The following is a 23762-nucleotide window of genomic DNA, read 5'->3' as shown; positions in this document are numbered from 1 at the left end:
CCATACCATAACCTCACTGCCACCATGGGGCACTCTGTTCACAACGTTGACATCCGCAAACCGCTCACCCACACACCATATACGCTGTCTGCTATCTGCCCACTACAGTTGAAACCGGGATTCATCTGTGAAGAGCACACTTCTCCAGCGTGCCAGTGGCCATTGGAGGTGAGCATTTTACCACTGATGTCGGTTATGACACCAAACTGCAGTCAGGTCAAGACCCTGGTGAGGACGACAAGCACGCAGATGAGCTTCCCTGAGACGGTTTCTGACAGTGGTGCAGAAATTCTTTGGTTGTGCAAACACAGTTTCATCAGCTGTTCAGGTGGCTGGTCTCAAACAATCCCGCAGGTGAAGAAGCCGGATGTGGAGGTCTTGGGCTGGCGTGGGTGCACGTGGTCTGTGGTTGTGAGACTGGTTGGACATACTGCCAAATTCTCTAAAATGACTTTGGAGGCGGCTTATGGTAGAGAAATGAACATTCAATTCTCTGGCAACAGCACTGCGTTTATATTTTTGTTCAGTGTAGTTATACAGACTTTAGAGAATTTGAAGTTAAGATAACCTGAACATGTGAACGTCGGTTTGGTGTCTCTAGCTTGAACTGTTCAACAGTTACGGTTGGTGAGTTATTTTATGCAACTTTTTATTGGTAATTCTTTAAAATCTGTAGGAACTATAACTATAAAAATGTGCATAAAATAACTCCACAGAATCGTCTACAAAGTCATTGTAGGCTGTAACGTTAAGATATCCCTTCACTGGAACTAAGGGGTCTATCCCGAACCATGAAAAACAGAGTTTACAGTTGGCACTATGCATGCTGGCAGGTAGCGTTCTCCTGGCACCCACCAAAACTATATTTGTCCGTCGGACTGCCAGATGGTGAAGCGCGATTCATCACTCCAGAAAACACATTTCCACTGCTCCAGAGTCCAATTGCGGCGAGTTTTACAGCTCTCCAGTCTATGCTTGGCATTGCGCATGGTGATCTTAGGCTTGTGTGCGGCTGCTTGCCCATGGAAACCCATTTCATGAAGGGCGGCAGGTATCCTAGCGGTTAAAAGCGTTGGGTCAGTAACCAAAAGGTCGCTGCTTCGCATCCCCGAGCCGACTAGGTGAAAAATCTGTCTATGCCATTAAACAAGGCACTTAACCATAATTGCTCTTGTAAGTCCTAATTGCTCCGTTGCTTCCAGAGGCAGTTTGGAACTCGGTAGTGAGTGTTGCAACCGAGCACAGACAATTTTTATGAGCTACATGCTTCAGCACTCGACGGTCTCATTGTCCACTTTCTTGGCCACCGTTGTTGCTCCTAGATGTTTCCACTTCACAATAACAACACTTACAGTTGACCGAGGTAGCTCTAGCAGGGTAAAAATATGACTTGTTGGAAAGGTTGCATCCTATGACGGTGCCACGTTGAAAGTCACTAAGCTCTTTAGTAAGGCCATTCTACTGCCAGTGTTTGTCTATTGAGATTGCACGGATGCGTGATCGATTTTATACACCTGTCAGCTATGGGTGTGGCTGGAATAGCCGAATCCACTAATTTAAAAGGGTGTCCACAAACTTTTGTATATATAGTGTAACTCATCAACAGTAACTCTTAAACCGTTCAAGCTAGAAATACCAAACCAACTTTTATATGTTCAAGCTATCCTCATTTTACATTCTTAGATCAACTATAACTGTATAAATTAGCATAAAATAACTCACCATCAGTAACTCATAAACCGTTCAAGCTAGAGATACCAATCCAACTTTCACATGTTCAGGCTTTCCTAACTTATCTTATCCTATTCCTGCAATCAATTATTCAATCTTTCCATCTACCTACATTTAACTACAACCATTCAATACCATTACTACTGCAGTCACTACCACTTTAATAATGTATTTCACAACCATAAATACTAGCAAGCACACCATATTTCCTTCAGGAAATGTACTTTTCTAGTTATGACTTTCTACCTCATAACAACGACCTATTATTATATATCATAATTATGACTTACTATTTTATAACTAGTAGTCAGACTTTTGTTTTTTTGGGGGGGGGACAGGCTTCCATAAATTTGTCTAGATCAGTGAGAATAAAATCCATTTTTCTAATCCATTTTAGTTCCAGGTTGTAACAGAGCAAAAAATCCACATGGATGAATATTTATTATACCAACTATATTTTCCCAACGTTGCTCTGTCTTCAAAACAATTTAACACAATTCATCCATATCTCATTAAATTGCCCTTTATGATTGTTTTGTTGTTTCTAGTTTTTGATTATTATTTGTGTACTTTGACATTTTTGCCGCACTGTTAGGAACTAGTAATCCAAGCATTTTGCTGCACCCGCTATAACCTAAAACTTTGTAAGCGACCAACACACTTTTATTTAATTTGTCAGTAAATACTAGCCACTATTAGTAGCCTATGGGGTGCGGTACATAAGTATAACCATATTTAATCTCAGCGCCATACCACAATAAGACGGAGAAATACAATCTGTCAGCCAGTAGAATTTTCATTGACCGTTCATCAAGTGTGGGCTACTGTACATCTGCATAGGCTACTGTCCTCTCTTTCTCAAGTCGGTAGGTAATATGTTAGAATGTGCAAGCAGCGTTTCCCACTAAAAAAAGTCACTGCAAAATATTGTTGAATGAAAACGTACAGCCAATACCTCCACAACAATCCCATATGTGCTATTGTTTATTATTTTATATATATAATATTATATATATTTTATAATTTCTTTGTCATAACATCATTGCTCATAATTTCTTCAACTTTCAGGCCCGTTCCAGCCTGAAACCAACTCAGTATAAACACTGAACTTGGATAATGACATTTCGTGTAGAGGACACAATGGTGTATGACAAACCGTACCTGTATCGTGATAAGGGCAAAAGAGATGAAACATCTACCATAGCATATTTCATTCTAAATATTTATTGTCCTCTTTTTGTAGTAAGGGTTCGAGCTGTCCATCGTGTGCGAAGAAAGACGGAGAGAGTGAGAAGACGGTGTCACGATCGTCGAAAGGAGCGGACCAAGGCGCAGCGTGCGAATAGTTCCACATAGTTTATTTCAAAGTGAAACTTAACAAAAACAACAAAGAATAAACGACCGTCCAGTACAGAGCGCACTTAGGCACTAACTGAAAACAATATCCCACAACACAGTTGGGAACAATGGGCAACTTAAATGTGATCCCCAATTAGAGACAATGATAAACAGCTGCCTCTAATTGGGAACCACACTCACAAATCAACATACACATACAAAATACTAGATAACCCCCCCTAGTCACGCCTTGACCTAAAACACCATAGAGAACACCGAGGGCTCTCTATGGTCAGGGCGTGGGTACCCACGCCCCCCAAAGGTGCGGACTCCGGGCGCAAAACCTGAAACCAAAATGGGGAGGGTTGACTAGCGTCTGTGGCGGCTCCGGTGCGGGTCTTAGCACCCGCCCAAACCACGGATCCGGCCATGGAGCCGGGCTGAACGCCGTGCTTGGACTGGGCAGAGGAAGGCTCTGGCCCTGGGAGCGAGTGCGGGGAGCCGGCACAGGACGTACCGGGCTGGGGAGGCGCATTGGAGACCTGGTGCGTGGAGCCGGCACAGGTGGCACCGGACTGATGACACGCTCTTCAAGGCGAGTGCGGGGAGCTGGCACTGGATGTACCGGGCTGGTTTCCTTCCGACATGCTTGGCATTCAGGCCAAAGAGTTCAATCTTGGTTTCATCAGACCAGAGAATCTTGTTTCTCATGTCAGAGTGCTTACGGTGCCTTTTGGCAAACTCCAAGCGGGCTGTCATTTGCCTTTTACTGAGGAGTGGCTTATGTCTGGCCACTCTACAATAAAGGCCTGATTGGTGATGGTTGTCCTTCTGGAAGGTTTTCCCATCTCTACAGAGGAACATCTCCCTGACCAAAGCCCTTCTCCCTTGATTGCTCAGTGTGGCCAGCTGTAGGAAGATTCTTGGTGGTTCCAAACTTTTCCATTTAAGAATGATGGAGGTCACTGTGTTCTTGGGGACCTTCAATGCTGCAGACATTTTTTGGTACCCTTGCCCAGATCGGTGCCTCGACACAATCCTGTCAGCGACCTCCACGGACAATTCCTTCGACCTCGTGGCTTGGTTTTTGCTCTGACATGCACTGTCAACTGTGGGACCTTGTAAAGAGGGGTGTGAGCAATTCTTAATATTATTATTTATTTAACCTAATGTAACTATTTAAGCCTTTCCAAATCATGTCCAATCAACTGAATTTACCACAGGTGGACTCCAATCAAAATGTAGAAACCTGCGAGATGATCAATGGAAACAGGATGCACCTGAGCTCAATTTCGAGTCTTATACCAAAGGGTCTGAATACTTATGTATTCTGACACTTTGTTTAATTCAAAACATGTCTAAAAACCTGTCATTATGGGGTATTGTGTGTAGATTGATCAATTTTAGGATAAGGCTGTAACGCAACAAAGTGGAAAAAGTCAAGGCGTTTGAATTCTTTCCGAATGCACTGTACCACACCCCCCCGGGCCTTATTGTGGAATTATAATTTTGTGTAATGTTGCATAATCACCTTCCGGTGTAAAAATCTTGGACATTAAAAACAATAGGCAGTGGTCTGAAGCCAAAAAATAAAGGAAATTCACATGAGCACCACAATGCCTATTCCACCCATGCTCTACCAAGGTGTTCCAGCACATAGCTTTGACCTACTATAGTAGCTATGTTGGTGTTGTACTTCAAACTATGTGTAGGCAAGTTGCTTAGGATTCAAACCTTCTCAAACTGCCTCATTCATACTCTTAGAGGCGGTGCTTCCACAATAATGTGATTTGTACCGCCTACAAGGAAAGGTACTGGATTCTCCACACACCTCAGTAAGACATTAAGTCAGCAAGTAATATTTCAGAATGTGCAGGCAGCGTTTCCAACTAAAAAAGTCACTGCAAAAGAATACCTCCACAACGATCCCATATAATTTGCTATCGGTTAATATTTTATATACCTGTACTTTTTAAATTTTGATCATACAAAAAATGTACTAATGACATTATTTGCCAAATACAGAGTCCTTCGTCCACTGAATTTTCTTTGTCATAATGTTATTTCTAAGCCCAAACCTGACCAGGCCCAAGTGTATTCATAAACTTTCAGGCCCATTCCAGCCTGAAACCAACTCCGTGTAGAAACTGAACTATGCTTGGATAACAGTTGGTGTAGAGGACACAATGGTGTTATGACACACTACTTTTTTCAATAATTTTTGTAAAATGTTACTTCATTCTACATATTTAATGTGCTCTTTTTGTAGAATGCTTCCATGCCGTTGGTATGAGAAGAAAGACACGGAGATTGAGAAGGACCGAGAGCATAAACAAAGGTGTTATTAACATTTATTCAATTGAACTTAGATTATGTAATTTATCCACACCATACTTGGCTAAATGTAGAGAGATATACTGGAAATTCATTGAACTTTAAAAAAAATAATTGAATGTTACATAATGCATTAAGTTAACGCAGCTGTTAGGCTGGATTTACAGTATACTTCATTACTCTGTAGAAGCTCCACAGCCGCTTTGTGACTTCACCACACTGCATGGGTGGCATTCAGTGCAATTCCACGGTGACACTGACTCAGATTTTTCATTTTAAAAAGTATGTTAATTAAACAAAAAACAATGATTGCAAAGTTGAACAAACCATTCACTTATATGCACAATACTACTTTTAACAATTTCCACTGAAAATATTTACAAAAACACATTTACTTGAAGAACAGTGGAGATGCAAAGATTGGTAAAAGAATGACTGCACAAACAGCACAAATCAGCACAAATATTTGCAATCATTGTTTTTTGTTTGAAATACATTTTTAGCTGAAACATCTGAGTCTCCGCGTAACTCTGCTATCATGGAATTGCCTGCATGCCAACATGTGCTTTAATAAGGTTTTGCCAAATAGACTGCTCGGAGGAGTGTTAACCAAGTATTAGTGTGTCAAACACCACAAATGTATTTATTGTGCTCATCAAATACTTATAATGATTGTTGACTTTGCTCTTAACACAGTATTGCCGAGATGGAAAACTTTTACAAAACAGAGCTTGACAAAGTGAGGTAAATACTACTCTGGCACTAAATAATACTAACCGCTTTTGAATCTACAGTATCTATTGTGCAACCCAATGGCACACTATTCCCTAGTGCACTACTGTCGACCAGAGCCCTATGGGACCTGGTCAAAAGTAATGTACTAAATAGGTAATACTATGCTGTTTGGGATGCAGGCTCTGTGTTCTAAGGGAGTATTTTTGCTCGAATACTGGATCTAAGGTTTGTATTTTGACTAATAATCGAGTACTCAAACTTTTAAAATGTGATTATCCTTTGTGGAGTATGTCAAGTGTAAAGAAAATATGTTAAGTTTCACTTTCAGTTGTGTGTCAGCCGACAGCATACCGCAAACTATTTATCTTTAACAGAAGTACTCAATTTATGAGAGTAATCAAACAAGACATCTTTCAATTGCCCATCCCTAATCTTTAGAACTTGTCTGTTTGGGGTTTTACAGTAGCCTACACTCTACAGACTGAATATGATGTGGTTACCTGGATGGATGGTAGGTCAATGACATGTTGACCACAAAACCACTGCATACCGTTGATCAAATGTTCTTCACATTTTCCAATCACAGATCTGATCTTGAAGCAGAACGAAAGAAACATGATTCCTTTAAACAGAGGTATAGTATTCAGAACTATACAACCATTTGGAACATTAGCCTAATTCATGGATATTCAGAGGGCATTGTAGCTACTGCACATGAATTCAGTATTACATTTTTAAAATTAAGAATTTGAAGCAGCTGTAAGAGTCAATGGATGTTCAAGAAATGAATATACTGTATAGATAATTGTTAATTCATTAATATAAAGTGACAGTTAAGTGCTATAGGTAAATGAGATTGTTTTTTAGGTGGACTCTTTCATGAAGCCTAAATATTTTATCTTCTTACTTCAACTTAATCCAGAATGGCAAGTGAATTGTCCCCTGAGATAGAAAGCAGAGGAGATTTGTCTGAAGACATCACCAACCCCTGCAGAGAAACACAACTCAGAAAGATGTATGATCAACTGCAACTTGTTGAATGGCCAAAGATCAAAGAAGCATTCAATTCATCTGGTTATGACCCATCCAATGCAGAACGCTTGGTGAAGGTAATACATCTGGTAACATTTTAAAATGCTTTACATTCATTTGAATGTGGTTCATGCCAGAGGTAGAACAACTTTGGCTGAATGACTTCAGTCTTGCTTTATCTTTATAGCACAAACGTTATTCAAGCTCAGATATAATAATGTTTGTGCTTTTTGTGGATACCACTTTATGGTATCGTGATAGGACACGTTCGAGGTGGCATGGGGTGATATGGAGAGGAAGAAAAAGGACATGAAACAACTGTTTTCATTGGACAGCACCACACAACAAAGCACAAAAAAGGTACACCATCTCGGAGTGATGTATAGTAATTCACTTTTTTGAAGTTTAGCTTATTTTCGATTGTCTAAGGTTGCTGTTTCCCATGCTTTTGAATGCAGCTCTAAGTCAGTTTTGCTAGGGTAAGTTTGGCGGCGTGAGTGAAGGAGGCTTTGTTTGCGAAATAGAAAGCCGATTCTAGATTTGATTTTGGATTGGAGATGTTTGATATGAGTCTGGAAGGAGAGTTTACAGTCTAGCCAGACACCTAGGTATTTGTAGTTGTCCACATATTCTAGGTCAGAACCGTCCAGAGTGGTGATGCTAGTCGGGCGGGCGGGTGCGGGCAGCGAACGGTTGAAAAGCATGCATTTGGTTTTACTAGCGTTTTAAGAGTAGTTGGAGGCCACGGAAGGAGTGTTGTACGGCAATGAAGCTCGTTTGGAGGTTTGTTAACAGATTGTCCAAAAAAGGGCCACATGTATACAGAATGGTGTTGTCTGCATAGAGGTGGATCAGGGAATCACCCGCAGCAAGAGCGATTTGATTTGACACACTGAACTCTGTCTGCGAAGTTGGTGAACCAGGCGAGGCAGTCATTTGAGAAACCAAGGCTATTGAGTCTGCCGATAAGAATACGGTGATTGACAGAGTAGAAAGCCTTGGCCAGGTCGATGAAGACGGCTGCACAGTACTGTCTTTTATCGATGCCGGTTATGATATCGTTTAGTACCTTGAGTGTGGCTGAGGTGCACCCATGACCAGCTCGGAAACCGGATTGCACAGCGGAGAAGGTACGGTGGGATTCGAAATGGTCAGTGATCTGTTTATTAGCTTGGTTTCAAAGACTATAGAAAGGCGGGGCAGGATGGATATAGGTCTATAATAGTTTGGGTCTAGAGTGTCACCCCTTTGGAAGCGGGGTATGACCGCGGCAGCTTTCCAATTTTAGGGATCTCGGACGATATGAAAGAGAGGTTGAACAGACTGGTAATAGGGGTTGCAACAATGGCGGCGGATAATTTTCAAAAGAGAAGGTGCAGAGTTGGTTGTGTACATCAGTAGGAATAAAATCTAATTTAATATATTTTTATATTTAATTTTAAACAGCAAATGTGAAGACTGTGCAAAGGGTGTGTAGACTTTGACTTTGAACTGTTTATGGGTTGACCGGTGAAAAGTTGCTCGTCTTGAACTTTAGCTAACATGGGCAGCAGCTGTACAGGGAATGGGCTGTCAGTCAACCTGAATTCATGAATGTTGTCAACACAGAGAACTTGATCAATTCATAAAAGCTGTTTCAATAAATACTTATTGGAAAAATTGTCAAAAGTAACATTCATGTGACATTTGATTGGCTTTGAAATAGCTTTTATACTCAAGAAATAGTGATTTCAGTTACTCAAACTCAATCACGATTGGCTTGATTTATGCCGTTTTCATATGCTAGTCAAAACTCGGAAATATCCAACTTGCTAAATCATTGTAGAAAGATGATCCCGAGTTTCCAACTTGAAGTATCAGAATCAACCAATAGGAAGCTCTATTAAAAATAGTATGTTAATTTTAGTTTGAGGTTTTGAGTTTCCAATTGCATGTGAACGTGGTATTTGTGTACCAATTTTGTGGACAGGTCAGGGATATCTCTCTTGGTAAGTAATGACCATACTGTATTAAGACAATTTAGTATTAATAGAATGCATCAAAATAAAAAACTAACATGCATTTTCCATTCATAAAATGTGTAGGGTAAATTACCACAGTAGATTTGCTGTGGTAAAAGAGGGAATAACTGCCAAACAGTAAGAGGAGCTTGAAATGTTGAAAGCAATTGAGATGGAGCTGTGAAGGGTGATCAAAGCTCTCATTGATTGTTTAACGAGCAATCCCCTTGCAGTGATATGGTGGCCAATGTTGGTTGCAATTAGCCTAGCAGTTGGATAGCAGAAGACCGCTATGCTAAGTTTGTGAAGCATTAAAGTCTTATTTAAGAATGAATTGGTTAAAAATCTATAATTCTAGTAGGAACACGATTAGACACTACATTGCCATTTCCACACTCCATCCCAAGGGGGCAGCAGCAACCTGCTCCAGGTCCCGTGCCAAGTCTTGTTTATAGAGTGTGGTACTCTAATATGAGTATGAGTCATAATACCCATTAACCCTAGCGGTAAAACAGGGAAATGGTTCCAATTGTTTTTCCATCATTAATTTTAGAAACACTTTAGATAAGGGATGTGTTTCATGAAGGCTTTCCTTGGCATGACGTTTTGATAACTGTGTGAATCTTTCTTGGACAAGGTGACCTTTATCAATGTATTTACACCAGAAAATAATTAGCTGCTAAAGTGGCTATCATAAAGAACTAAACATGTCATGAGGATCTGGATGAGACTGCTGAATCGAGGCAAAGGTAAGAATCTCTTTATTAACTATGTGATGAATAAATTGGATACATTTCTTTAAATGAATTGACAATTCTGTGAACAGTCTTGTGCAAGTTTAAATTTACACAATACCTGTTTACAAAGGTGTCAGCTAGAGATTGCAGGGATATGTAATTTTACATGTCTACTTTGATGCTAATTGGCATTTTCGAATCTGTTAGTAAATGAGACAAATACAGTGCCTTGCGAAAGTATTCGGCCCCCTTGAACTTTGCGACCTTTTGCCACATTTCAGGCTTCAAACATAAAGATATACAACTGTATTTTTTTGTGAAGAATCAACAAGTGGGACACAATCATGAAGTGGAACGACATTTATTGGATATTTCAAACTTTTTTAACAAATCAAAAACTGAAAAATTGGGCGTGCAAAATTATTCAGCCCCTTTACTTTCAGTGCAGCAAACTCTCTCCAGAAGTTCAGTGAGGATCTCTGAATGATCCAATGTTGACCTAAATGACTAATGATGATAAATACAATCCACCTGTGTGTAATCAAGTCTCCGTATAAATGCACCTGCACTGTGATAGTCTCAGAGGTCCGTTAAAAGCGCAGAGAGCATCATGAAGAACAAGGAACACACCAGGCAGGTCCGAGATACTGTTGTGAAGAAGTTTAAAGCCGGATTTGGATACAAAAAGATTTTCCAAGCTTTAAACATCCCAAGGAGCACTGTGCAAGCGATAATACTGAAATGGAAGGAGTATCAGACCACTGCAAATCTACCAAGACCTGGCCGTCCCTCTAAACTTTCAGCTCATGCAAGGAGAAGACTGATCAGAGATGCAGCCAAGAGGCCCAAGATCACGCTGGATGAACTGCAGAGATCTACAGCTGAGGTGGGAGACTCTGTCCATAGGACAACAATCAGTCGTATATTGCACAAATCTGGCCTTTATGGAAGAGTGGCAAGAAGAAAGCCATTTCTTAAAGATATCCATAAAAAGTGTTGTTTAAAGTTTGCCACAAGCCACCTGGGAGACACACCAAACATGTGGAAGAAGGTGCTCTGGACAGATGAAACCAAAATTGAACTTTTTGGCAACAATGCAAAACGTTATGTTTGGCGTAAAAGCAACACAGCTCATCACCCTGAACACACCATACCCACTGTCAAACATGGTGGTGGCAGCATCATGGTTTGGGCCTGCTTTTCTTCAGCAGGGACAGGGAAGATGGTTAAAATTGATGGGAAGATGGATGGAGACAAATACAGGACCATTCTGGAAGAAAACCTGATGGAGTCTGCAAAAGACCTGAGACTGGGACGGAGATTTGTCTTCCAACAAGACAATGATCCAAAACATAAAGCAAAATCTACAATGGAATGGTTCAAAAATAAACATATCCAGGTGTTAGAATGGCCAAGTCAAAGTCCAATCCAATCGAGAATCTGTGGAAAGAACTGAAAACTGCTGTTCACAAATGCTCTCCATCCAACCTCACTGAGCTCGAGCTGTTTTGCAAGGAGGAATGGGAAAAAATGTCAGTCTCTCGATGTGCAAAACTGATAGAGACATACCCCAAGCAACTTACAGCTGTAATCGCAGCAAAAGGTGGCGCTACAAAGTATTAACTTAAGGGGGCTGAATAATTTTGCACGCCCAATTTTTCAGTTTTTGATTTGTTAAAAAAGTTTGAAATATCCAATAAATGTCGTTCCACTTCATGATTGTGTCCCACTTGTTGTTGATTCTTCACCAAAAAATACAGTTTTATATCTTTATGTTTGAAGCCTGAAATGTGGCAAAAGGTCGCAAAGTTCAAGGGGGCCGAATACTTTCGCAAGGCACTGTATATTGATTACAGTCACTTTGTCCAAGAGAATGTAATGCTCAATGAGTGAATAGGTGTGGAGTCAGGCGCAGAGAGCAAAGGATGCGGGAAAAAACACGCTTTAATGTCCAAAAAAATCACAGGAACAAAATAGTATACCCAACACAGGCGTAACTATAAAACAAAATAGTACCCTGATGTGAAATACTAGGACAGCGAGAAAACCCAACAAAACACTAACACCTCTCACAAATACAGAAGAACAAGCCCGCACAAACAGAAGCGGGCTAAACGAACTTAAATAACCCCACCCTAACAACCAAACAATGAACAGGTGAAACCAATTAGACAAAACCAAACGAACACGGAAAAAAGGATCGGTGGCAGCTACTAGACCGGCGACGACGACCGCCGAGCGCCACCCGAACAAGAAGAGGAGCCACCTTCGGTAATATTCAGAGAGATTTACATAGTTGAAAACATCACGCCAAGGTAAGCCTGCATGAAACACAGCCCTTATTTTAAGGGTTTTTAAAGTCCTCTATGGGAAAAATGAATGGTGGAAAAACGAATGAAACCATTTCCCTGTTTTACCACTTTACCACAACTCAGACAGGAGGATTACGGTCAGTGACTCAACCCACTCAAGTGATACACCCCTCCTAGGGACAGCATGGAAGAGCACCAGTAAGCCAGTGACTCAGCCCCTGTAATAGGGTTAGAGGCAGAGAATCCCAGTGGAGAGAGGGGAACCGGCAAGGCAGAGACAGCAAAGGCGGTTCATTGCTCCAGTGCCTTTCCGTTCACCTTCACACTCCTGGGCCAGATTACACTCAATCATATGACCCACTGAAGAGATGAGTCTTCAATAAAGACTTAAAGGTTGAGACCGAGTCTGCGTCTCTCACATGAGTAGGCAGACGATTCCATAAAAATTGAGTTCTATAGGAGAAAGCCCTGCTTCCAGCTGTTTGCTTAGAAATTCTATGGACAATTAGGTGGCCTGCGTCTTGTGACCATAGCGTACATGGGGTACCGGTACAGAGTCAATGTGCGGGGGCACCTGTGTCGAGATAATTGAGGTAATATGTCCATGTAGGTAGAGTAACTTTGCATAGATAATAACAGAGTAACAGAGTAGCAGCAATGTTCCGGGGGGGCAATGCAAATAGTCTGGGTAGCCATTTGATTAGCTGTTCAGGAGTCTTTTGTACTGGGCCGTACGCATTACCTTCTATAGAGCCTTGTGGTCGGAAAGACCAAGCAGTTGCCATACCAGGCAGTGATACAACCCGTCAGGATGCTCTCGATGGCGCAGCTGTAAAACCTTTTGAGGATCTGAGAACCCATGCCAAATCTTTTCAGTTTCCTGAGGGGGAATATCTCTTGTCATGACCATGTTAGTTTGTTGGTGACCTGGATGCCAAGGAACTTGAAGCTCTCAACCTTCTCCACAACAGCCCCATCAATGAGAATCGGGGTGTGCTCGGTCCTCCTTTTCCTGTAGTCCACAATCATCTCCTTTGTCTTGATCATGTTGAGGGAGAGGTTGTTGTTGTCCTTGCACCACACGGTCAGGTCTCTGACCACTTCCTTATAGGCCTGTCTCATCGTTGTCGGTTATCAGGCCTACCACTGTTGTAATCTGCAAACTTAATGATGGTGTTGGAGTTGTGCCTGGCCGTGCAGTCATGAGTGAACAGGGAGTACAGGAGGGGGCTGGACACGCAGTGTGGAGTGCAATAGCGAATGCATCATCTGTAGATCTGTTGGTGCGATATGCAAACTGTTGGTCTAGTGTTTCTGGGATAATTGTGTTGATGTGAGCCATGACCAGCCTTTCAAAGCAATTGATGGCTACCGATGTGAGTGCTACAGGTCGGTAGTCATTTAGGCCGTACCTTAGTATTCTTGGGCACAGGGACTATGGTGGTCTGCTTGAAACATGTTGGTATTACAGACTCAGACAGAGGTTGAAAATGTCAGTGAAGACACTTGCCAGTTAGCACATGCCCGGAGTACACGTCCTGGTAATCCATCTGGCCTTACGGCCTTGTGTATGTTGACCTGTTTGAAAGTCTTACTCACATCGGCTGTGGAAAGCGTGATCACACAGTCGTCCGAAACAGCTGATGCTCCCATGCATGTTTTAGTGTTACTTGCCTTGAAGCGAGCATGGAAGAAGTTTAGCTTGTCTGGTAGGATCGTGTCACTAGGCAGCTCTCGGCTCTTCCCTTTTGTAGTCTGTAATAGTTTGCAAGCCCTGCCACTTCCGACGAGCGTCGGAGCCGGTGTAGTACGATTCAATCTTAGTCCTATATTGACGTTTTGCCTGCTTGATGGTTCGTCAGAGGGCATAGTGGGATTTCTTATAAGCTTCCGGGTTAGCCCCGCTTCTTGAAAGCGGCAGCTCTACCCTTTAGCTCAGTGTGAATGTTGCCTGTAATCCATGGTTTCTGGATGGGGTATGTGCGTAGAGTCACTGTGGGGACGACGTCGATGCACTTATTGATAAAGCCAGTGACTGATGTAGTGTACTCCTCAGTGCCATCAGAAGAATCCCGGAACATATTCCAGTCTGTGCTAGCAAAACAGACCTGTAGTTTAGCATTTGCTTCATCTGACCACTTTTTTATAGACCGAGTCACCGGTGCTTCCTGCTTCCTTTTAATTTTTTCTTGTAAGCAGGAATCAGAGGATAGAATTATGGTCAGATTTGCCAAATGGAGGGCGAGGGAGAGCTTTGTACTCGTCTCTGTGTGTGGATTAAAGGTGGTCTAGATTTAATTTTCCCCTCTGGTTGCACATTTAACATGCTTGTCACGTTCTGACCTTTATTTCTGTTTTGTATTTATGTAGTATGGTCAGGGCGTGAGTTGGGTGGGCAGTCTATGTTTGTTTTTCTATGTTTTGGGGCAGTTCTATGTTTTCGGCCTAGTATGGTTCTCAATCAGAGGCAGGTGTCATTAGTTGTCTCTGATTGAGAATCATACTTAGGTAGCCTGGGTTGCACTGTTTGTTTGTGGGTGATTGTCTATGTTAGTGGCTTGTGTCAGCACAGGTCTCATTGTGTAGCTTCACGGTCGTATTTGGTTTATTGTTTTCGTTACTCTTTTGCATAGTGTTCAGTCTTTCTTTATTAAAGATTCACCATGGACACTTACCACGCTGCGTATTGGTCCTCAGATCCATCTCGCCTCTCCTCTTCAGATGAAGAGGAGGACGGCCGTGACAGAATCACCCATCAACCAAGGACCAAGCGGCGTGGTAGAAAACAGCGACGACAGCAGCAGCAGCGGCAGCAACAACAACAGCGGCCGGCTTCACAGGACTACACAACTTGGGAGGAGATAGACAGATGGGCCATCGACCCAGGGAGAGTGCCGGAGCCCGCCTGGGATTCGATGGAGCAGTGCAAGGAAGGTTACAGGAGAATGAGGTTGGCGAAGGCAGCACGGCAGTGCGACAGGTACGAGAGACAGCCCCAAAATTTTTTTGGGGGGGGGGCACACGAGGGGTGGAGCTAAGCCAGGTAGCAGACCTGCGCTCACTCCTCGTGCTTATTATAAGCAGCAAGATACTGGGCAGGCACCGTGTTATGCGGTTAAGCGCACGGTGTCGCCAGTACGTGTCCATAGCCCGGTGTGCTATAGGACAGCCCCCCGAGAGTGTCATGCGAGTGCGGGCATCGAGCCAGGGCGTATGGTGCCTGCTCAGCGGGTCTGGTCGCCGGTACGCAGTTTTGGCCCAGGGTATCCTGCGCCGGCTCTGCGTGCTGTGTCTCCGGGGCGCTGGGAGGGTGCAGTGCGTCCTCTGCCTGCGCTCCGCTCGTGCCGGGCGAATGTGGGAATGGAGCCGAAGGGAGAGGTGCGTGTAGTAAGCACTAGATCTCCCGTGCTTACCCACAGCCCGGTTCAACCTGTGCCTGCACTCTGGACGGTCCGGGCTAGAGTGGTTATCCAGCCTGGGGAAGTGGTGCCAAGGTTGCGCACCAGAGCTCCAGTGCTCCCCCACAGCCCGGTCTTTCAGGTGCCTCCTCTTAACCCCAAGCCTCCTGAAGGTCTTCCCAGCCTGGTGGTTCCTGTGGCAGCCCCACGCACCAGGCTGTCTCTCTGTCTCCTCCCTGCAGGTGGTCCTGTCTGTCCGGCGCCGCTGCCGGAGTCTCCCGCCTGTCCGGCGCCTCTGCCGGAGTCTCCCGCCTGTCCGGCGCCTCTGCCGGAGTTTCCCGCCTGTCCGGCGCCTCTGCCGGAGTCTCCCGCCTGTCCGGCGCCTCTGCCGGAGTCTCCCGCCTGTCCGGCGCCTCTGCCGGAGCCTCCCGCCTGTCCGGCGCCTCTGCCGGAGCCTCCCGCCTGTCCGGCGCCTCTGCCGGAGCCTCCCGCCTGTCCGGCGCCTCTGCCGGAGCCTCCCGCCTGTCCGGCGCCTCTGCCGGAGCCTCCCGCCTGTCCGGCGCCTCTGCCGGAGCCTCCCGCCTGTCCGGCGCCTCTGCCGGAGCCCCCCGCCTGTCCGGCGCCGCTGCCGGAGCCCCCCGCCTGCCCGGCGCCGGAGCCCCCCGCCTGCCCGGCGCCGCTGCCGGAGCCCCCCGCCTGTCCGGCGCCGCTGCCGGAGCCCCTCTGCCCAGAGCCCCTCTGTCCCGAGCAGCTGCCCCTCTGTCCCGAGCAGCTGCCCCTCTGTCCCGAGCAGCTGCCCCTCTGTCCCGAGCAGCTGCCCCTCTGTCCCGAGCAGCTGCCCCTCTGTCCCGAGCAGCTGCCTCTCTGTCCCGAGCAGCTGTCCCTCTGTCCCGAGCTGCCCCTCTGTCCAGTGGGGTCATTGAGAGGGGTGGTCATGCTGAGAAAGCCACGGAGGCGGACAATAAGGCGGACTAAGACAATGATGAGGTGGGGTCCGCGTCCCGCGCCAGAGCCGCCACCGCGGACAGACGCCCACCCAGACCCTCCCCTATAGGTCAAGGTTTTGCGGCCGGAGTCCGCACCTTTGGGGGGGGGTACTGTCACGTTCTGACCTTTATTTCTGTTTTGTATTTATGTAGTATGGTCAGGGCGTGAGTTGGGTGGGCAGTCTATGTTTGTTTTTCTATGTTTTGGGGCAGTTCTATGTTTTCGGCCTAGTATGGTTCTCAATCAGAGGCAGGTGTCATTAGTTGTCTCTGATTGAGAATCATACTTAGGTAGCCTGGGTTGCACTGTTTGTTTGTGGGTGATTGTCTATGTTAGTGGCTTGTGTCAGCACAGGTCTCATTGTGTAGCTTCACGGTCGTATTTGGTTTATTGTTTTCGTTACTCTTTTGCATAGTGTTCAGTCTTTCTTTATTAAAGATTCACCATGGACACTTACCACGCTGCGTATTGGTCCTCAGATCCATCTCGCCTCTCCTCTTCAGATGAAGAGGAGGACGGCCGTGACAATGCTGATAGAAATGAGGTAAAACTGATTAAGGTTCTCTGCATTAAGTCCCCGCCCACTATGAGTGCCGCCTAAGCGATAAGCGTTAACCTGTTTGCTTATGGCGGTATACAGCACATTGAGCGCGGTTTTAGTGCCAACATCGGTCTGTAGTGGTATGTTGATAGCTACGAAAAATACAGATAGTGTGGTCTACAGCTTATCATGAGATACTCTACCTCAGGCGAGCAAAGCCTCGAGACTTCCTTAGATATTGTGCACCAGCTGTTGTTTACAAATATGCATATCCACGCCTTGTGTCTTACGCTGCTGTTCTATCCTGCCAATAGTGTATAACCTGCCAGCTGTATGTTCTTAAAACCTCTTGGGGATAGTGAGACGCTAGCGTCTCAAGTGGCCAATAGCCTCGGGAAATGCAGAGCGCCAAATTCAAATAAAACGCGTTAAAACTCAAACTTTCATTAAATCACACATGCAGGGTACTCAATTAAAGCTACACTCGTTGTGAATCCAGCCAACATGTCAGATTTTAAAAATGCTTTTCGGTGAAAGCATGAGAAGCTATTATCTGATAGTATGCACCCAGCTGAACCATTTGTAAACAAAATAATTAGCGTAGCCGGCGCTACACAAAACGCTGAAATAAAATATAAAACATGCATTACCTTTGACGAGCTTCTTTGTTGGCACTCCAATATGTCCCATAAACATCACAATTGGTCCTTTTTTTCGATTAATTCCGTCCATGTATACCCAAAATGTCCATTTATAAAGCAGGCTTTATCCGGCAAAAAAACTGCTTTCCAAAACACAACGTCCCTACAAAACATTTCTAAAGTTGCCTATAAACTTTGCCAAAATATTTCAAACTACTTTTGTAATACAACTTTAGGTATTTTTAAACGTTAATAATCGATCAAATTGTAGACGGGGCAATCTGTATTCAATAGAGCAAGTAAACAAAACATGCACCATTTTCCCTCTTGCATAACTATCAACAGTGTAACGTTGTTCCAGGATGTGCCTCTTCTTCGTTTCACCAATGATTAACTTCAACCTAATTCCAAAGACTGGTGACATCCTGTGGAAGTCGTAGGAACTGTAAAATGGTCGCTATCTAATTTCCCTTGGCAAAGACAATTGAGGGAACGGTCAGAGAAAAAAATAATAATAATCTGAACAGTTTTTCCTTGGGGTTTTGCCTGCTACATAAGTTCTGTTATAGTCAGACATGATTGAACCAGTTTTAGAAACTTCAGAGTGTTTTCTATCCACACCTACTAATCATATGCATATAATATATTCCTGGCATGATTAGCAGGAAGTTGAAATTGTGCACGCTATTTATCCAAAAGTGGAAATGCTGCCCCTTATCTCTTAATGTTGTCATTCAGCCACGAATCTGTGAAACATAAGATATTACAGTTTTTAATATCCCGTTGGTAGGATATATGTGCGTTCAGCTCGTTCCATTTATTTTCCAGCGATTGAAAATTGGCTAGCAGGATGGAAGGCAAGGGCAGATTAGCCGCTTGTCGCCTGATCCTCACAAGACACCCGGATCTTTTTCCACAAAATCTAAATTTCCTTCTCCAGCGATTGACGAAGATGAGGTCCTGGTTGGGTGTCTGTGGAAGTCTGGTTGATAAGGGTGATCATCAGTCAGTGTTCCAGCTTGCAAGCCTGGAGGTTTTGTTTGGTGGCCATGAGGCCTTCCGTTCATTTTTTTTATCTTGCCTTTGATATTTTTCATTGTTGTGCTTGTGTATTGTTTTTGTCACCATCTGAACAAATAATAATATTCTTGAACTGGCTGACCAAGAGGTCAAGAGAGAAGTAAGGTTGCTGTCTCCCTGGGCACATGTACATTCAAGACTTAGGCACATATGCTGATTTCTCACATAAATGCACAACTTCATTCAGATTACAGAACATGTAACTAGGCCTAAGACCCCTAGACTTAGCGAGTGCAAAAATATTAGCAGGCAAGGTAGTCGGTTATTCAACATTAAGCCTTGATAAGCATAAAGGTGGAGAAAATCAGGTGATTGTGAATCTTTCGTTTGGGTATGCCTGTTTGTAGTTTCCCCTTTTTAGTATATATTTATTTTCGTCACATAAACTGATCAATAATCCACTTGGGCTGGCCATGGACCAAGGGGTCCAAACAGAGCTGGCCATGGACCTAAGGTACGGTTGCTGTCTCCTGAGTACAATCATTCAACACCTGATCGCATGTGCTTACTTCCCACGTTAATGCACACACCAAGGTTACAGACCATGTAGCTAGGCCTAGTACCCCTAGACACAGTGAGTGCAACAATTTCAGCAGGTTTGTTATCAGTTTTGTAATAGTACCTTATTTATGGTTTGAAAGATGTTTTCTCTTTCCTAAAGGTCTCAGAATATATGCAAGCAGCAGTCCGGAATCTTCAAATGGCATTGTTCTACAGCCAGAAAGCTGATGTTGTTAAGGTAATATTTAAGACAATTAATGCAATTGAATCATTCTGCTTACATTTGTAATTCTGATTAAATCAACCTGGGCACACTGCCAACAAAACAGCTCTCTGCATGTGCAAAGTTACCCCAAAATGATGGGAACATTTTCAAATTCATTGGACACAACTTTGGAATATTACGTCTAGCAATGAGTGTGAAACACATTTTACCGTTGTTTACATTCATCTGCATGAATATTCACTTTCTCATGGACATCGTAAAAGGAAAGCCACAAGATGATTTCTGCTATAATATTGTAAGTGTTAAGATGATTTCATAGATCAGTATTTTGTGGACAGAATGTTGCCCAAAATTCATTATTTAAAAAATGTAATTCTCTTCCACAGGATCAACTCTCCAGTCTACGCATCACAGATCTTCAGGTCAAAGGGATTCGAAACCACATTTTTGCAGAGTGCTACTGGTTGGGTAGTTTGATGGCTCTGCACAACCCACCTCTTAAACCTAACTGGCAGTGTTGTGATGCCAATAGGAGTGTCAATTTTCCACCTCTTATAATCCCCAGTGAGGTGGAGAAGTTTCAATGGAACTTTAACAATTAATTACATTGTTAACGAAGCATTCGGTTCAGAGGGATAAACTATAAAGCAGGATCAATGAGATTATGTTAACTTTGATTTTCAAAAAACTGAAATGACTTTAGATTTTCTGGTTCATTAAGAAAGCAAAACTTAGACATGTGTTTTTGGTTGTTGAGTCAATTAAACTGTGCCCATTTCAAGCTTATCTTTCCCAAATAAAAAATAAGTTATTTCAGAATATTTGGGCAAGTTAGCTGGCTGGCTAACTCATTAAACATGCTTTGTAATATACCCCTCCGATGGGTAAGACAGTTGAACTAAAGCTCAACAATTTGGTCCATTTCCCCTGCTCAGGCGTTGCATGCTTAAACCAATGGTTGCGTGCCACGTTATTGACTGTCATCAACTGACAGATTGCTATACCATATGGTGTTGTTAGCTAATAATGTAAAATACCTATCCTGGCGTAAGACCTGGCCAGTATCCGCAACTCCTGGGCAGAGGAACATGCCCTATAACTTAAAATATAACTTACATATCATTTATGCCTTAATGAGTAGTGCCGTGCGTTTTGGCTATTTATGTCACATGACCTGGAATTTAATATTTTTTATTTAAGGCTTTTTTTTTATCAAACTGTCCCCTTTTCTTTTTCCGTCAGATCTTCTAGCACCATCCTCAGACGAGTGCTGACATTTTTGTTCTAATTCTCATTCCTGGAAAAGACTTAAAAGAAAGGTTCAAATACAGGTCATGTGACATGAATAACAAAAGTACAGGGCTCTACTCATTAAGGCATAACTGAGTGGTATACTAAAAAAAAGCAGAACTAACGAGTAAACCAGCTAACTTACCTAAATGTTTTGAAATACATTTAGATTTTTTGAAAGATAAGCTTGAAATTGGCATGGTCTAATTGACTCAACAACAACAAAAACACATATCTAAATTCAGCTTAACCTACAGTTTAGCTGAATAAACAGTTATTTATGGTTGTTTGTCAAAGTTAGCTAGTTATACATAGGCACACAGCCATGCTAATTGGCTGGATTATTATCTATTTAGACAACACATTAGTCTTACTCTTATTCAGATATCACGTCCAACATCACACACATCTACCTACTCAGATTTACTACACACAAAATATCCTGACTGTCACGCTCTAGATGGCACGGTAGAATTAACTTGAAAATGGAGAATGAAGTACTTTTAGCTTTATAGCTGAAGCTGGTAAAATCACTCTACAAACTATCATTGTGCCATTAACGAGATCACAAATATTATGGACACATTAGAAAAAGCAGTTTCTGCCTAGAGACAAGACTAACAGGAACTAACAGTACAGGTAGATTACATTAGAAACGGTACTACAAAAGTACAATACAAGAGAGAGAAAAAACAAAGAACTGGAGGAACTTATTCAAGAACAATCTAATGTAGTCTTTTATAAAAAATAAAGCAAACTCCATGGAATATGGAGATAAATGTTATTTCATGCCAACTTAACTTTTTTTGTGAATATGGCTTCCTCCCTGTCAAACACATTAGAGAAAAATGATCGAAATCCCATGGATTACATTATTTCCCTTCTCTGCTTCAGTTCGATCCTCCTGGTATGATGGAGGTAATTGGTAACTTAAAGATATCAGCAGCAGGTCATGATGAGATTGGTGCCTCATTCGTGAAGTCAGTGTCTTCTTTGATCACTGAGCCTCTAACGTATATCTTCAACAAATATCTATGCAAACTGGTATTGTTACTAAAGATTAGAAAATTGCCAAACGTATCCCCCTCTATAAATCTGGTATCCCAGATCTTTGACAAATTATCACTCAATATCTGTACTACCATGTTTTTCTAGAAAAATCGGTGTGTAAAAAAATGTTGAAACATTAAATCAACACTGTATTCTATATGAGCACCAATATGGTTTTCGTAAAAACTACTCCACAGATATGGCCTTTTTGCAACTTGTGGATAAAATCTTTACAGTCCTGAACAACAATGAATACGTGCTTGGCATCATTTTAGATTTATACAAAGCGTTTGATCATGAAATATGACTTTCTAAATTGCATTATGGTTTTCATATAATTGGCTATATATTTATGTTTATGATAGAGAACAATTTGTTTATGCAAACGGCCGTGCATCTACCTGGGCCAAGATATCCTGTGGCGTGCCACAGGGAGGGATAATTGGACCTTTGTTATTCCTAATCTATATCAATCTATACCGTAATAACCATTCTCTTTGCTGATGATACCATTTTGATTTTAACACACAATCATTTTGACTCACTAATTAATGAAGCCAACTCGGGCATGGTCAAATTTTCTGAATTGTTCCAGATAATTTGTTAATTTTTAAATGTAAACATCTGACCTATATTGTATTCACTATTAAGAATAAGAAATATTGTTAAATAAAGAGCCAGAATCTCAATTGGTAGGAATGAAATCAAACCAGTCATATCCACTAGATTTCTCTGAGTTCTAATTGATGAAAAGTTATCCTGGAAAGATCATATTCAATTTGTCTGATCAAAGTGTTGGTATCATTAGAAAGATTACTGCTTTGTTTCATCAGATTTGCTTCCTAGCTCTTTACTATATCTTATGCCTCCTACCTGCACAAATTAGTCATACTACAAAAGACATTTGCAAGACTAGCTACCTCCTCTAATTGCCTGGCTCCATCTGCACCTTTGTTTAAGAAACTCAATATCTTGTCTATGTACCGCATTAATGTATGCCATTTATGCACTTCCATCTCCACACTTTTATACTTCCCAGACAGTTTACCTTTCAATGGATTCTTCCAGGTTAACTCTGAAATCCATCTATATAACACAAGACACAGTGATAACCTTCACCCTCCCCACTGCCGTACCTCACATTGGCACCTCTATATCTGATAGAGAATTGACTTACTCCTAGAATCCACATTGGCAAAATATCATCTTCCCTCAATAGATTCAAGCGGAGAGTGGGGGTCAGCCTGATGGACCAAACTACTCCATAATCATCTCCATATAGCCTAACTCTCACACACACACGTGCACATTCACACACACATTTAAACAACACAAATATATATTTTTCCTGATTACTGATCAATTCATTTATACATTTAAAATGAGTAGATTTCCAACCACACCTGCACACCATTTCTTTTGATGTTCTAATTTGTCATTACAGTAAATAATCTATGACAAATGACGTTAAACAGAAGGTATTTTTTATTTATACCTTTATTTAACTAGGCAAGTCAGTTAAGAACAAATTCTTATTTTCAATGATAACCCACTGTTCCTAGGCTAACTGCCTTGTTCAGGGGAAGAATGACAGATTTTTACCCTATCAGCTTGGGGATTTGATCTTGCAACCTTTCGGTTACTAGTCCACTAAGCTACCTGCCTAGTGGTCAGTAATTGTTGTTTGTTATGATTGCTAAATTGCTGTTGTATTTTTTTAAATGTAATTTCATTTTGTCAAATGTGTAATTGTATATTAGTCTATTTTAAATCAATGGGATATGTACTATGTATCAATGCAAAACAAATAAACCACTGTTTAAAATACA

The 23762-nt window shown here is 42.4% G+C and overlaps 1 protein-coding gene across 2 annotated transcripts in view; it reads left to right on the top strand.

Moving 5' to 3' along the window:
• The window catches only part of si:dkey-61p9.7 (uncharacterized protein LOC559161 homolog), a 25011-nt gene extending 1249 nt beyond the window's left edge, over positions 1 to 23762 (top strand). The window contains exons 2-9 of one of the 2 annotated variants that reach the window (XM_036939160.1): positions 2975 to 3067; positions 5339 to 5407; positions 6100 to 6147; positions 6725 to 6772; positions 7061 to 7247; positions 7432 to 7530; positions 19528 to 19605; positions 19980 to 23762. In XM_036939160.1, coding sequence (XP_036795055.1) covers positions 2975 to 3067; positions 5339 to 5407; positions 6100 to 6147; positions 6725 to 6772; positions 7061 to 7247; positions 7432 to 7530; positions 19528 to 19605; positions 19980 to 20195 — 838 coding nt within the window. In that variant the 3' untranslated portion in view covers positions 20196 to 23762. The remainder of the gene's footprint in view (positions 1 to 2974; positions 3068 to 5338; positions 5408 to 6099; positions 6148 to 6724; positions 6773 to 7060; positions 7248 to 7431; positions 7531 to 19527; positions 19606 to 19979) is intronic. The other variant, XM_021558948.2, reaches the window with a different exon arrangement.

The sequence above is a fragment of the Oncorhynchus mykiss genome, chromosome 12 (assembly GCF_013265735.2).
Source record: "Oncorhynchus mykiss isolate Arlee chromosome 12, USDA_OmykA_1.1, whole genome shotgun sequence".
Taxonomy (NCBI): Eukaryota; Metazoa; Chordata; class Actinopteri; order Salmoniformes; family Salmonidae; genus Oncorhynchus; species Oncorhynchus mykiss.
Note: the sequence above shows the minus strand (reverse complement) of the source record. Positions and strands in the feature narration are given on the sequence as shown.